This window comes from Enhydra lutris, unplaced genomic scaffold (assembly GCF_002288905.1).
Source record: "Enhydra lutris kenyoni isolate GAN:26980312 unplaced genomic scaffold, ASM228890v2 scaffoldscaffold2, whole genome shotgun sequence".
In the NCBI taxonomy this organism is placed as follows: Eukaryota; Metazoa; Chordata; class Mammalia; order Carnivora; family Mustelidae; genus Enhydra; species Enhydra lutris.
The window spans coordinates 12,085,487-12,101,310 of NW_019154086.1; the positions used below are offsets into that span (position 1 = coordinate 12,085,487).

At 35.0% G+C, this 15,824-nt stretch overlaps 1 protein-coding gene across 1 annotated transcript in view; it reads right to left on the reverse strand.

Moving 5' to 3' along the window:
* LOC111147545 (phosphatidylinositol-4,5-bisphosphate 3-kinase catalytic subunit alpha) overlaps positions 1 to 15,824 on the reverse strand; it is an 81,382-nt gene that overhangs the window by 9,438 nt on the left and 56,120 nt on the right. The window contains exons 7-14 of the mRNA XM_022503639.1: positions 12,263 to 12,368; positions 11,357 to 11,509; positions 11,132 to 11,266; positions 5,942 to 6,066; positions 4,993 to 5,074; positions 4,522 to 4,686; positions 4,196 to 4,299; positions 2,357 to 2,528 (exon numbers count right to left, since the gene is read on the reverse strand). Of these exons, the coding sequence (XP_022359347.1) occupies positions 2,357 to 2,528; positions 4,196 to 4,299; positions 4,522 to 4,686; positions 4,993 to 5,074; positions 5,942 to 6,066; positions 11,132 to 11,266; positions 11,357 to 11,509; positions 12,263 to 12,368 (1,042 nt within the window). The remainder of the gene's footprint in view (positions 1 to 2,356; positions 2,529 to 4,195; positions 4,300 to 4,521; positions 4,687 to 4,992; positions 5,075 to 5,941; positions 6,067 to 11,131; positions 11,267 to 11,356; positions 11,510 to 12,262; positions 12,369 to 15,824) is intronic.

Consider the following 15,824-nt stretch of genomic DNA (forward strand, 5'->3'; position numbering starts at 1 on the left):
CATTTGTTAGGCTGAGTCGCACACTGTACTCAGGTTCCAGTATGTATGCAGAAACTATCTTTTTAATCACCTGAAACCAGAGCCCAGACTGCTGAGCTATATCATGCAATGACTGCCATTTTATTTTAGGAAATCGTTACTTATCAAAAATACAAAAGGTAAGTAGGGGACAAAAAGAGGTTAGAAGCTAGGAATTCATAATAAATTAATTTTCATAATTTAACTTTAGTAATAAAGTTTTGTTTGTTTTTGTTTTGTTTTGTTTTCACTATGGAGAAGGAAGTAGCTGGAAAATACAGTCATCACTGACTATGGCAGCTCTGGCTCATGTAAAGGCATTTCTTTTTCTAGCACTATCAACCCTAATGTTAGCACACTGCTTCCAATGCTTTATCATTGTACTAAAGCAGGAAACCACTCAAAGAAACTGCTTTTGTTCCTATGGCATTTTCACTCCCCTATCACAATCCCATTTAAGCCAATAGTAAAGTGAGTAATGACTTTCACCTTCCTATTTAACTCACTGTATCAAGGCCAACCTGTGATATGAAAATTCCAGCTAAAAGAAATGACTACATTTGCAAATTTAACTAATATCTAGTTTCTTTTTTCTTACCTGTTACAATATAAATATTATAACTTTTATTCTTTCAAAGCAGGCTAGTCCCCTCTAGCTCATGATTCCAGTATCAGAAACAGTACAATTATTTAAAAAAAAATCTTTTTTTTTTAGAGAGCAAGTGCGAGCAAGGAGTGGGGGCAGAGAGTCTTTTTTTTTTTTTTTTTTTTTAAAGATTTTATAATCACAAGTAGGCAGAAAGGCAGGCAGAGAAAGTGAGGGGGAAGCAGGATCCCTGCTGAGCAGAGTGCCTGATGTGGGGCTCGATCCCAGGACCCTGGAATCATGACCTGAGCCGAAGGCAGAGGCTTAACCCACTGAGCCACCCAGGCGCCCACAGAAAGAGAATCTTAAGCAGGCTCCACGCCCAGAATGAAGCCGGATGCTGGGCTTAATCTCATGACCCTGAGGTCGTGACCTGAGCCCAAATCAAGAGTTAGATGCTTAACTAAGCCACGCAGGTGCCTCCCACCATTATTTTCTAATATCATTTATTTCACCTTCAATAAAATCAGCTCAGTCACTCACTCAATGACATTTAGATTAATACAGTAACTTTCTTAAAAATTTTTTTTTCATGCAGTATCAATGAAGATTTTGGAAAAATTCATTCGGTATTGCTAATTTACATTCTTTGTGCTTGGGGACTAATATACTGGGATTTTTTTTCCCCCCATTTCATTAGAGGTGAGGAATGATCTCACTTTTTTTTTTTTTTAACATTTTATTTATTTATTTGAGAGAAGAGAGAGACAGTGAGAGAGAGCATGAGCGAGGAGAAGGTCAGAGGGAGAAGGAGACTCCCCGTGGAGCTGGGAGCCTGATGCGGGACTCGATCCCGGGACTCCAGGATCATGACCTGAGCTGAAGGCAGTCGCTTAACCAACTGAGCCACCCAGGCGCCCTGATCTCACTTTTCACTATAGGATGTGGTAGACTGAAAAAATGATAGAGGAGGAAAAGGTCATGAAAAATCCTTACATTTCATATTCCTCAGTTACACTAGGCTAGATTACAGATCACCAGAGTGTGTGATAATGTTCAAAGCATGACTAAGAGTCCACCTTAAACTTAGCAATGTACAAATTAATTTCTTTACACTTATTTTCAGGGTCATTACTAAAAGATAAAAAATGACACAAAATAAGGAATAATAATTTTAAAAGTTAGGGCTGTGTGAAAGAGAAGGAAGAAGGGGAAGAAGAAAGGACTAACATTTACTGGGCACCGCCTGCGTTCTGGGCACTGTGATATGTGCTTCAGTGTATCTCATGTAATTTATTTTTTTTTTTATTTTTTATTTTTTTAAAAATGTTATTTATTTTATTTGACAGAGAGAGATCACAAGTAGACGGAGAGGCAGGCAGAGAGAGAGAGAGGGAAGCAGGCTTCCTGCCGAGCAGAGAGCCCGATGTGGGACTCGAACCCAGGACCCCGAGATCACGACCCGAGCCGAAGGCAGCGGCTTAACCCACTGAGCCACCCAGGCGCCCCTATCTCATGTAATTTAATTCTCACTACACTATGCAGAAAGTATCATTGCCATTTATAAATGAGAATAGATCTCAAAGTCTAAATAATGTGTCTAACATTACATAGCTGAGAGGCAATGAAACTTGGATCCAAATCCTGATATGTTTGATTCTAACACCCACAATCTGCCTCTACACCGGACTCTCAAATTACCCTGCCCCACTGCAATGCAGAGTCTCAAAAACAGACTAAAGATTCACGTACCTTTTGTGTTTCATCCTTCTTCTCTTGTTTGAGGATATCAGTTAAGTTAATGAGCTTTTCCATAGCCTCAACTTGCCTATTTAGGTGCTTCAAATACATCCCACATGCACGACAATAGGACTCCAAAAGAAGGCCAAACCTCTGACTAACCGTTTTATTGTGCATCTCAGATCTAAAAGAGCACAGAATTAAAACAAAACAAAAGAAAAAAAAAGACTGAAATACACACATGTATGCACACACACACTGCATTATATATATGGTCCTAAATAAGTACATATGTATACAGTTTTTTTAAAGAAAATATGAAAACCATTTTTGAAATCCAACAAATGTTATCATCATACTAACAATAAACTTATGTAAAATCTATCATTTGGAAGCAAAATAATCAAGAATTTAAGATAGTTCCTGGAAATATAAATTTAATAAACTAGACTTTAGGCCTACTTCAACTACTTTTCATTTACTAATCTTAGCATGAGATATATTAACCATAGAGAACAAACTGATGGTTACTGAAGGGGAGGTGGCTGGGGGCTAGGTGAAATAGGTGGCAGGGATTAAGGCGTGCACTTGCTTTAATGATGAGAACCAGGTGTTGTATGGGAAGCGTTTAATCATTATACTGTATATATTATAATACTAATATGTAATACTAATATTATATTGCATGTTAACTAACTGGAATTTAAAAACAACTCGAAAGATATACAAACATGAAACAAGTAAATTCAGGAAAAAAGTAATAAAATGAATAGGGAGGGAGTGAAGAGCAAGTGAATACTATTGGACTCTTGTGGCATACATATCCTCTTTCTACACAGTCTTTGAATTTAATTATTTTAAACTCAGCTTCAGGATTCCATTTTGATTCATTTTAACATTTAAAAAAATCAAGTTAATTGTTAAGAAAATCAAGTTAATTATAAATCTTTCTAAATTTAGGAGAAGTGTATGGCTTATGATCTCACTTGGAGTATTAGATCATATTCTACAAAATGCTTTTAATTCTTTTATTTATTTATTTATTAGAGAGAGAGAGAGAGAGAGAGAGAGAGAGAGAGAGAAAGAGAAAGCATGATAGGGGAGAAGGTCAGAGGGAGAAGCAGACTCCCTGCTGAGCAGGGAGCCCACTGCGGGACCTGGAGATCATGACCTGAGCCAAAGACAGTCGCTTAACCAACTGAGCCACCCAGGCACCCAAATACTTTTAATTCTTAATTAGCTTGTTTTCTAGTAAGAAACTTGGGACTTCTGTCATTATTGTTCTGAATTCCAAGGCAGGATTTCTTTTTCTTTTATTTTGGATATTTTAATCCACACATATAGTGAAATCAACTGCAATATTAACCGATATTAACCTAGCAAATTTTACTTCGCTTAAAGTAAAATCAAAGCCTTTAAAAATATTTCAGGTCTCGGGGCGCCTGGGTGGCTCAGACGGTTAAAGCCTCTGCCTTCGGCTCGGGTCATGATCTCAGGGTCCTGGGATCGAGCCCCGCATCGGGCTCTCTGCTCAGCGGGGAGCCTGCTTCCCCTCTCTCTCTGCCTGCCTCTCTGCCTACTTGTGATCTCTGTCTGTTAAGTGAATAAATAAAATCTTTAAAAAAAAAAATTTCAGGTCTCATTTCTATACAAAATTCAGTTTTGAATTTTCCTGCTTATTTAATACTAAAGGGAAAAACTTGAAGGGAAGCTTACGACTGGTACAATATACTGTCATTATGGAAAACTCTTTCAGACAAAAACAACAGTATCTAAGTAATATTTATAGATCTGTTAAGAAAGCAAGTAACATATATCTAAAGAATTTAATGGGAAAATAATGTGACTTACTTTAAATGCCAAAAGAAAAAGTGCCCAATCCTTTGATTAGTCAATGCTTTCTTGAGTAAAAATCTCACAAGCAGGTTATCCAAATACTGTTCATATTTTAGGACCTATGTGATTAAACACAAACATAAAAACAACATTGCATCAATCAGGGTCAGTTTCTGCATGGCTGGATTTAAAGAAAATTTTTTAGAAATTAAGTAGGTACTACTGGTAATAAAACCTATTTTTAAAAAAGCATAAAACTAGTATAGATAAAGATCCACAGTCTGGATAAAGGTGCATGGATTTAGAATAAAACATTATTTTTCTATATTACATTATTTTACCTGTACTAGCTGAATTAGGTACTGAGAAAGCTTGTCATCTGTTAAATATTTTTCTAAGCACCGAACAGCAAAACCTCGAACCATAGGATCTGGGTAATTACAGTCCAGAAGCTCCATAGCCTGTTCAGGTTTGATTGGAGGCCAATCTTTTACTAAGCAGTACATCTGTTATGGCAAAAACAATAAATCACATTTAAAAAGGAAAGACAATTGTGAGTGAACCCTCTAAGACAATTTCTTAATTTCTTCTTTTAAAATTAGTCAAGAACTCTCCTTATGAATTTGGTGTTTAAAATGTAAAATTCTAACTAATTTTATTAGTGGTGTGAATGGTATTTTTTCCCACTATATTATTATATTAATATAAAACAGTCTATTTCACCTCTTATGCAGACTTTCTGAGAGAAAACAATTTGAGTGACACATGAATTTTATACAATAGTTATTCTGTAATCTCAAACATGCATTTACCTGAGCTACTTCATCTCTAGAATTCCATTTAACAGACAGAAGCAGTTTGGGTAGAATTTCAGGGATAGTTACACAATAGTGTCTGTGTGGAAAAGACAAAACAAAACAAAAAACATTCTTGCATGTTAATCAAAAGGCCTAGATATCTAAATTTTAAACTATGTAATCTTTCCAAACACACTGAAAACTTACCATTACTAGCCTACTTTAAAAATCAAAAGAAATCAGCATTTAACACTATAATTGCATATTTATGCACACATAATACTTAAGACAGTTACAATGTCATGAAAGACAAAGAATAATCCAAATGGAAGACAGATACTTTGGAAAAAAGTATGAATTTATTTCACAACACTACATAGCTCCTTTTTTACCCACTCACCCAACAGAAACCATGAGGAGAGTTGCCACTTCTACTGTAGTCACTGGACAAAACTTATGTTTCAATGGACTTTCTGCAGAAAGGCACTGCAACTGCTTTATTTAAATAAACCAGTGTATAACTCCTAAGTAGTGGGGTAATTTCTTCATAAGTAAAAATAAAGCACTGCACTATTACTTTGAGGAAGTATAAGGAAAAAAATGGAAAAAAATGCCTAAAAATTGAAATATCTAGACCAACTACATCCCAACTAAATTGATCTAAAGCTATGGGTATTTTTTTTTTTTATCTTGAATTTCATTTAAAAAAGCCCCCAAAACAAATCCTAAAAAAAGTCATACCAGGGATTTAGAATTTTAAAAAAGCCTTCAAGGCTTGAAGGTGGAAGGTTAGTACCAATGCACATGATTTTCTAGAAATACTGATCTTTATCCACAGTTTAAAAAATAATATTATGACAAAAAAGTCATATAAATTATGCTTTATATACTTTAACAGGTATTGAAGAACCCGCAAGATAAGCCAAAATCAGTTATTTCAGGGAATATTCATCTTAACATTTACCTGTGGCTCCACAGAAAATCTTTCTCTTGCTCAGTGATTTCAGATAGAGGATCTCGGGTACAAATTGCTCGGAGCTGTTCTTTATCGTTTTCTCTTAATTCGTTGTCTCTAGCTAGTCTGTTACTCTGCAAAATAAAGTAATATCTTATATGATTTCCTTTGCCATATTTTCCCCTGGATTCATGACTGATGTACAAAAACAGGCAATGGCCAACAACTTTACACTGCTTATTAATCGTTGTGATACAGTTTATTCTCATCACAAGCCTTTATTTTCAGGGATGGGGAGAATCAGCTTAAGGCAGTTATTTGTGGAACAAATCCAGTATCTTAGTTAACATTACCATCAGTCATAGAACAGTCACTGCCAAAGTGAGTCAGGGATAAGACCAGACTGGGGTACTTGGGGTAGAAGTAAGTAACTGACTTCTCTTCCTGATAAGGCCCCTTCCTAGTATTCTATTAGCTACTCTGCTCATGTTTCTGGAATAAGAAATAGTAAAATAATAAAATACAAATGTAAATTCTTTCATAATCTTTGCTCAAATACATCCTTATAATCACTGCAAGGCTCTCAAATTTAAAAAGTAAAAATAAGGGCACCTGGGTGGCTCAGTTGGTTAAGCAACTGCCTTCGGCTCAGGTCATGATCCTGGAGTCCCAGGATCAAGTCCAACATCAGGCCCTCTGCTCATCAGGGAGCTGGCTTCTCCTTCTGCCCCTCGCCCCTTTCATGCTCTCTCTTTCTCTCTCTCTCTCTCTCTCTCAAATAAATAAAATCTTAAAAAAAAAAAAGTAAAAATAAGTAAGAGAAAAAAGGAAAAGAAATACCCTTGTTAAAACACTGGACGTTAAATGTTTGGAAAATAAATTAAAAACACCATAACCTTTGGTATAATGCCAAGAGTCCAAGTAACATATTTATTCCCTTTAAATACAGATATATTAACTGCATAATGAATAATTATGAATGTATATTAATATATTATGAGAACAAGTACACATCCCCTTGGAATGGGTTCCACATATTCCCAATGGCTAAAAATGAAAGCAGGTATTCAGGCCACTTGGTTTTTATTAACATTTGTTAACATTTTATTAAAAACACTTAAATATTATTAATTTATCCAATAGTATAAAGAAATATTGGCACATGTCCATCAACAAATATTTATTAAAACATGTACCGTGTGCCTTGTTTTGTTCTTACGGCTGAGGGTCTTAAATAGTAAAAGAACCTGCACTAATAAGATCCCCATTATAGTGAAAAATTAAATGAACAAATTAAAAAAAATTGGCAAGCTGATATAAATACTTTGGGTGATATAATGAAGATGACTGAGTGGCTACTTTACACTGGGTATCTGGAAGTGGCCTCTGAGAAGGGAATATTTAATTTGTGGTCCAAATGATAAGAAAGAAGCACCCACACTAAGATCAGGGAAAAGACTACTGCAGGTGGAGGAAACAGTGAAGGTGACCCAAGAAGAGAATGAGTTTGGTATTAGGGAGGAAAAGGAACAAGACCTGTGAGCCTGAAGCCCAGGAGACAAGGGGAGAGTGATGGGAGAATATGTTCAGACCACATAAAATTTGCAAGTCAGGGTAAAAGGTTTGGATTTTATTTTTAGTGAAAGCTATTTAAAGGATGAATATCATGATTTATGTTTCTTTTTTTAAAAGATTTTATTTATTTATTTGACAGACAGAGATCACAAGTAGGCAGAGAAGCAGGCAGAGAAAGAGAGAGAGAGGGAAGCAGGCTCCCTGCTGAACAGAGAGCCCGATGCCAGGGCTCAATCCCAGGACCCTTTAACCCACTGAGCCACCCAGGTGCCCCTGATTCATGTTTTATAGAGATTATTTTAGCTGTTTTGTAGACTGAGACAGACCATTTAGGAGGCTATTGTAATACTCAAGGTAAGAGATAACAAATACTTAACCCTTGATTCACAGGAAAAGTAGTCATTATCATTTATCATCTTGGTCTAAGCGACTCTTAATATTATTGGCTTATTTTTTAGTTGTTTTCATTTTTAATATAAAATAACTTAATAAACTAGGAAAAAATTTTGTGAAAAACAATTGTGAAAAACAACTTTATTTGACATCTTACTAAGAATTTAAACACAGGTGTGATATGGTGAGTGCTGTGAAGTGTGAAGACCTGTATCCCTGGGGCAAATAATACATTATATGTTAATAAAAATAATTAATTAAAAAAAATTTAAACATAGCAGAACCAAATTCATAATCAAAATAGGCAACATCCTTTGAATGCCATTAACTGCTTGCTCATCAACTGTCCTGCATGAGCCTGGAACATACACATCTTACAGATCGTGACTCCACACTTCAAATGCATATCTAATAAGTTCTAGCTTATCATCACTCCTGATTTTTCTTCTTATACTTCAATTGTCAAAATATAATACTTTTGAGAACTTTTATAGTAATCCAAGCAATTTTATATTTCTACATCACTTTTTTCCTTCCACTCATCTTTGCATACAGACCTGCCTGTGATGTTTATTCACTTAAAAAGTGTATCAAATAAATTCTGGTGTATAGCAGCATTAAAACTGGAAAGAAAGATGAGGTGTGGTCCAGGTTCTCATCAAAAAACAGTGTGTGATGAAGTTATTCCTGTTGAATGACTAACTGAATACAATATTTCCTTTTTGTTCTTGGAAATATATTGTTCACTCATCATATCTTGAGTTCGAGAAAATTCATCTAGGATATTATTTGATGTTTTACCTACATGATCAATTTTACCATCATCATTAGAATCTGAAGTAATGACTCTCAAGTGGTGTAATTTTGTTCCCTCTACCTCCAGGACCTTTGATATAGTTTCTATCTTAGGTTTATAGAAGTTTTCAATAGACCCGATCATAACTGAAAAACTGACCCAGTTTTATTCTACTAAAAACAACATTTTTCTTTAAAGAAAAAATTATTCTCAGAAAGAAAAAAAGTCATAAAATATCAATCCTTTTTTTAAAATTTGTTTTTTTTTTTCAGTATTCTAAAATTCATTGTTTATGCACCACACCCAGTGCTCCATGCAATACATGTCCTCCATAATACCCACTACCAGGCTCACCCAACCCCCCACCCCTCTCCCCTCCACAACCCTCAGTTTGTTTCTCAGAATCCACAGTCTCTCATGGTTTGTCTCCCCCTCTGATTTCCCCCAACTCGCTTCTCCTCTCCATCTCTCAATGTCTTCTGTGTTATTCCTTATGCTACACAAGTAAGTGAAACCATATACTTGACTCTCTCTGCTTGACTTATTTCACTCAGTGTAATCTCTAAGAGTTAGGACTGCTCAAAAAGAAACTCAAAAGCTAACTGAGGCAGACTCTGATGATAAAGTGAATGTATGAATAAAAATAGAGATAAATGAGTCTTAAAGTGACTTGACTCTCACAATTCCTTTGGTTTACAGGTATAACTAATGGTATAGCACTATGGACAATTCATGGGAATGCTCATCAATATTTCTTTTTTAAATTTTTAAAAATTTTACTATTTCTATTTATCTATTTATTTATTTATTTTTAGCTCATCAATATTTCAATCCCAATTTCAAAATTAAGGAGTTTCTGTTCAGTTACAGCAAAATAGTTGTCAGTAGCTTAATACTTATTTTTTAAAAAAGATTTTATTTATTTATTTATTTGACGGACAGAGATCACAAGTAGGTAGAGTGGCAGGCAGAGAGAGAGAGATAATCGGAAGCAGGCTCCCCGCTGAGCAGAGAGCCGGATGCCGGCTGGATCCCAGGATCCTGGGATCATGACCTGAGCTGAAGGCAGAGGCTTTAACCCACTGAGCCACCCTGGTACCCCAGAAGCTCAATACTTATTAAACAGTGATACTGGATAAGTTATTTAAACTCCTTAAGCCTGTTTCCTTACTGGCAATATAGGGATTATACACGTACTACCTTCATAGAAATTGCTTTTAAGATTAAATGAGATAAACTGTGAAAAGTGACTGGCATCGCATTTGGTACACAGTAAGCACTTGATAAATGTTAGAATTATCAACAAGAAATCAAAGTTATAAAACAGAGGCTACATTTTTCAAGAAAAAGAATTCCTTTGTACTTTTAGTATCTGAAAGAATTCAGTAATAATTTAAAATTAATTTGTACCTCTCTAAATACCTGCTACATATCTCTGAAAGTATATTGGTAGGAAGGTTATGATTATTACTAATCAGTTTACAAAAGGGTTTGTAAACTCCTTACTGAGAACACAGCTGTAAACTAATAAAGTTCCTCAATGCAGGATTCCAACTGCCCCTGGGCATTGCTATTACTCAGGTAGGCCTATTTCAGGACCTCTTGGCCCCATACTCATTGGTTGGTCTAGCCATAATGTATCACCAGGCCAAAGAAAAAGTGATAAATTTGAAAACCAGGGAAAGAGACAACAAAGAACAAAAGTATCTTCTCTTAGCACTGACACCTTTGCCCTTGAGAAATAAGAGTTAATGGTCTTTGAACCCAGTTACACTGTGGTTCCAAATTAATGGCCAAGATCAGACAACTTGATTCATACTTAAACTTCCTTTTATATGTAAGCTTTTCTAGGGGATCCTGGAGTATGGTGGTAACAAAGCTCTCCTCTGCTTCCAAGCTTAACTAACAATATACTCATACTTTTGTTTCAATTTTCAGGTTATTATCTCAGAGAAGTAAAAAGTTCTTTCTTGAACCCAATACATATTGGCTTTTCCTCCCAACCCTCTGTAGTCATTCTTGGGATACTATTGGTTTTTCTATCATATCACCTACCATGATTTATAATCTTACACATTTCTTTTACCACTTCAACGTCTATTTTCACCATTAGACTGTATATGCAATGGAGGTCTCTTTAGGTCAAAACTTTATTACCTCTCACACAATGAATATAAACATATAGTTGGCATTCAATAAATATTTGTTAAATGAAGGTAGGCTAGGGCTCTGACTAAACTAAGAAGAGACAGAACTTCAGTAACAGTATTAGCATATAGAGAATGTGATTATAGTAATTACTGCAACTCTGTCCAGAGCCTATAGGAGCTATGCCAGTGTAACTAAACCCCATGAACTCTGCTCCAAACAAAGAGGATAAACCCAAATCCACTGATTATGACTGATACTTAAGAAAACTCAGTGATCTGCCTTACCAGTCCTGCATGGGAATAACTAAATCCTGCTTCTCGAGACACCGACCAGTTGGCATGCTCTTCAATCACTGACATATCTGGGAACTTTACCACACTGCTGAACCAGTCAAACTCCAACTCTAAGCATGGTGTTTCCTAAGAGATGGAATAAAAGTTATCATAAATATTGTGCTTAACCGTCATAAAAAAGGAAAAAATTCTAATTTATGATAATAAAAAGCTTACTTTATTTGGATTTGACCCAGTAACACCAATAGGGTTCAGCAAATCTTCTAATCCATGAGGTACTGGCCACAGATTCAGAGCCATTTTTCCAGATACTAGAGTATCTGTATAATCAAACAAGTTTATATTTCCCCAGGCCAATGGACAGTGTTCCTTCAAAAACGAACAGAAAGATATTCACTACTCTGTGGATTAAATTATAAAATGCATTTTAAAAAGATTATTTATTTATTTGACAGAGAGAGAGACAGAGAGAGAGAGAGAGGGATAATAAGCAGGGGGAGTGGGAGAGGTAGAAGCAGGCTTCTGGCTGAGCAGGGAGCCTGATGTGGGGTTCAATGTGGGGCTCGATCCCAGGACCCTGGGATCATGACGTGAGCTGAATGCAAATGCTTAATGACTGAGCCACTGAGGTGCCCTACAAAATGCATTTCAAAACACTTTTCTTCCACAGAAAGAATTCAATAGCTATTGCTACAATGATAGCTTTAATAAGTCACATCAAAAAAAAAAAAAAAAGTCACATCAATTTTTTTTTGAAAGTACAAGCACTTTCTGTTTTCCTATTTGAAATAACAGAAATTTTTCTTTAATTATAAATAGGAAATATGAACCAAAGCAAGCCAGGCAGATATTGGCATGTAGTCACCTAACAGATATTTGTGGGTAGTCACTGCATGTATAAAAAATTTTGTACATGTGAACTCAGGACATACTTGTAAATAAACTCAGGAAGGTCTCCTGAGGTATTCTTCTATGACACATTTATTTATTAAAAATTTAAAAATATTTGACTAATTTTTTTAGATAAAGAAAAAAATTCACTTCTTGATAAAAATTCAAAGCAGTTTAATTAGAGGAGTTTTTTAGAGGTTAAAAATAATTATTCCTTCTGAAATACTTTACCTCTTTAGCACCCTTTCGGCCTTTAACAGAACAAATGGAAAGGCAAAGTCGAGCAGCACGAGGAAGATCAGGAATGTATATATCATAATTTAGCCATTCATTCCACCTATGTAAAATTTTAAAGAAAAAAAGAATTTACCAAAAAAGAAAAAAAGGCTTTACCCAGAGTATATAAACAACTCCTACAAATCATCAAGAAAACAAAAAATCAAATAAAAACAGGTCAGAAATCAACTGGTATAGACATACTTCACAAGATCATATCCAAATGGCCAATAAATATAAAAAAGTAGTCAATATTATTTGTCAACCAGAAAATGCAAAATAAAATCTCATAGAGAGATCACTATTTAAGAGATTGGCTAAAACTATAAAGGCTGATGATACCAATGATGTTACCAAGGGAGGGTAAGGAGGTGTAGTAACAGGAAATCGCACACATTGCTAGTAATGGGTATTTGCAAATATCCCCGAAGTGTTAACAATCCAAATGTCCAAAAGTAGAACAAACTGCAGTATATTCATATAATGGAAGACCATACAGCAATGGAAATAAACACGTTACTTGCAATACGGATGAAATCTTACAAACATGAGTGAAAGAAGCTACATATAAGAGAGTATCTATTTCTTGAGTATATTTATATAAAATTCAAAAACAGTTCAAACTGAAAAATAATGTTAGATGTCAGGATAGCTGTTGCCTTTGGAGAGGTGAGAAGGTTAATGGAAGGGGCAATGTCATATTTCTAGTAAATGTTCTATTTCTTAACCAGCATAGTAGTTATATAGGTACTAACTCTGATAATTCACTTAACTTTATGATTATCATTTATATACTTTTATACATTTGTGCTATACTGCAGTAAAAAAAAAACCTAGCTTATAGAAAAGGCATTTGAAAGAGGGAAACTAAACAAGAAGAGTGAGATTTTCTATTATGATTACAATTATATTTACTTTTACACATGATGTAATTTTATTCAGAAGAACCCGTTAAGTCAGTCACTATGCAAATAAAATGAAGGATATGTAAAGCAGAAAGTACCTGAAGTTGAGAATAATTACTTGACAAGAGGTAACAGTTAACATTCATAATAAAGAATAAAAAGTTGCTATACAAAGTGATGACAAAAATTATTCAAATATTTACGATAAATTCTTTTTAATTTACTGAATATTATATGTGAAATTATGTCTATATTTGGTGGACAGATCTGTAAAGAGCCAATAACAACACTTTAAAAAACAAAACAAAACATTTTATATATTTGACAGAGAGAGAGAGAGAGAGAGAGAGAGAGAACACAAGCAGGGGCAGGGGCAGATGCGGAGAGAGAGAAGCAGGCTTCCTAATGAGCAGGGAGCCCAATGTGGGGCTCCATCCCAGGACCTGAGATCATGACCTGAGCTGAAGGCAGTTACTTAACTGACTGAGCCACTCAGATGCCCCAAAACACTTTTTGTCTTGTTTTGAAACAACAGTTACCAGTATAAACTCAGGTCAGACTACCTTGAGTAGACTCCTGTTCACTATTTTATTAAATGTGTGACCCTCTGTGATGTGATGAGCACTGGGTGTTATACACAACTAATGAATCACTGAACATTACATCAAAAACTAATAACGTACTACATGTTGAATTTAAGTTAAAAAAAAATGTGTGACCCTTGTTTTTGTCTGTTTTCTCATCTGTGAAATGAGACTAATAATAGTACTTACTCCCTAAGATTGTTGTGAAGATTAAATGAGGTAACACAAGTAAAAGGGTGCGTGGCTGGCTTGGTCAGGTAACACAAGGAAAGTGAAAAGAATAGTAACTGGTCCACAGTAAAAGTTCAAGTGCTAGATATTAATCTAGAAAATTTCTTTAAAGGACTTTTTCATAATTCTATTTTTTTATTATAAATAAAATAAAACTTAACAATTTAATGGTAAAAATTCTATTTTTAATTAGCCAAACTAAGTTATAAGCTTTATCAGTAAAATAAGTTCTACTTATGGACAAAGATAAAAAAAAAAATATGGTCCTTTGATGCAGAGAAGACTTATGTTTAAATGGGTGAAGTTAGTAATAAGAAATTCTAAAGGGAAAAGAAATAAATGCAAGTAGAAGAAATACTGTTGGATCTGATAAGTCCACAATAATTTAAGAAAAATTAAAGATACATGTACTTCGATGTTCCTAGGAGTTTTTATTACTTATAAATCTTTCGAATTGCTCATAATTAATGAAAAATATCCTACACACTTTCTAAAAGAGCTATGTCCCATAAATGTAGCTGTTCAATACTATGCTAATTGACAAAAACATGTTTCTCTCTTCCTCTAAAGTCCATACAGACACGTGCATACACACATATCAATTAAATTCTTTATTTTTAGGCAATGGTTTGACTTCTAGTCCAAATTTATTTTGATTTTGGGAGAGGACTGGTAACATCTATGAAGAAATCATTAAGTTTCTACTTTACTTAGCATATGGAAGTACAGATTTAGAATAATCAATCTCAGTAAGAATTTTTTAAAAATCAACTTTTCTACCCTTCTAATAACTTCATATTCTTTATCCTTGATTTTAATTTTGTGAATACAGAAAAATTAGAAATCTACTTAAATCCTAATACTATTACCATAGGGATTTTACCCTTTAACTAGATAATTCTTTTTTTTTAAATTAATTTAAAAATTTTTTATAAACATATGATGTATTTTTATCCCCAGGGGTACAGGTCTGTGAATCGCCAGGTTTACACATTTCACAGCACTCACCATAGCACATACCCTCCCCAATGTCTATATCCCCACCACCCTCTCCTGACTCCCCGACCCCCAGCAACCCTCAGCCTGTTTTGTGAGATTGAGTCTTTTATGGTTTGTCTCCCTCCCAATCCCATCTTCTTTCATTTTTTTCTTTTCCTACCCCCAAGCCCCCACACTGCATCTCCACTTCCTCATATTAGGGAGATCATATGATAGTTGTCTTACTCTGACTGACTTATTTCGCTAAGCATAATACACTTTAGTTCCATCCATGTCATTGCAAATGGCAAGATTTCATTTCTTTTGATGGCTGCATAGTATTCCATTGTATATATATACACCATACCTTCTTTATCCATTCATCTATTGATGGACATCTAGGTTCTTTCCACAGTTTGGCTATTGTGGACATTGCTGCTATAAACATTCGGGTGCATGTGCCCCTTCGGAGCACCACGTTTGTATCTTTAGGGTATATACCCAGCAGTGTACTCGTTTGGTCATAGGGTAGCTCTATTTTCAGCTTTTTGAGGAACCTCCACGCTGTATTCCAGAGTGGCTGCACCAGCTTGCATTCCCACCAACAGTGTAGGAGGGTTCCCCTTTCTCCGCATCCTCGCCAGCATCTGTCATTTCCTGACTTGTTAATTTTAGCCATTCTGACTGGTGTGAGGTGGTATTAACTAAAGAATTCTTTTTTATTAAATGTTTTAATTTTAATTCCAATATAGCTAAGTATACACTGTTATATTAGTTTCAGGTGTACAATGCAGTAATTCAACACTTCTATACAGTACT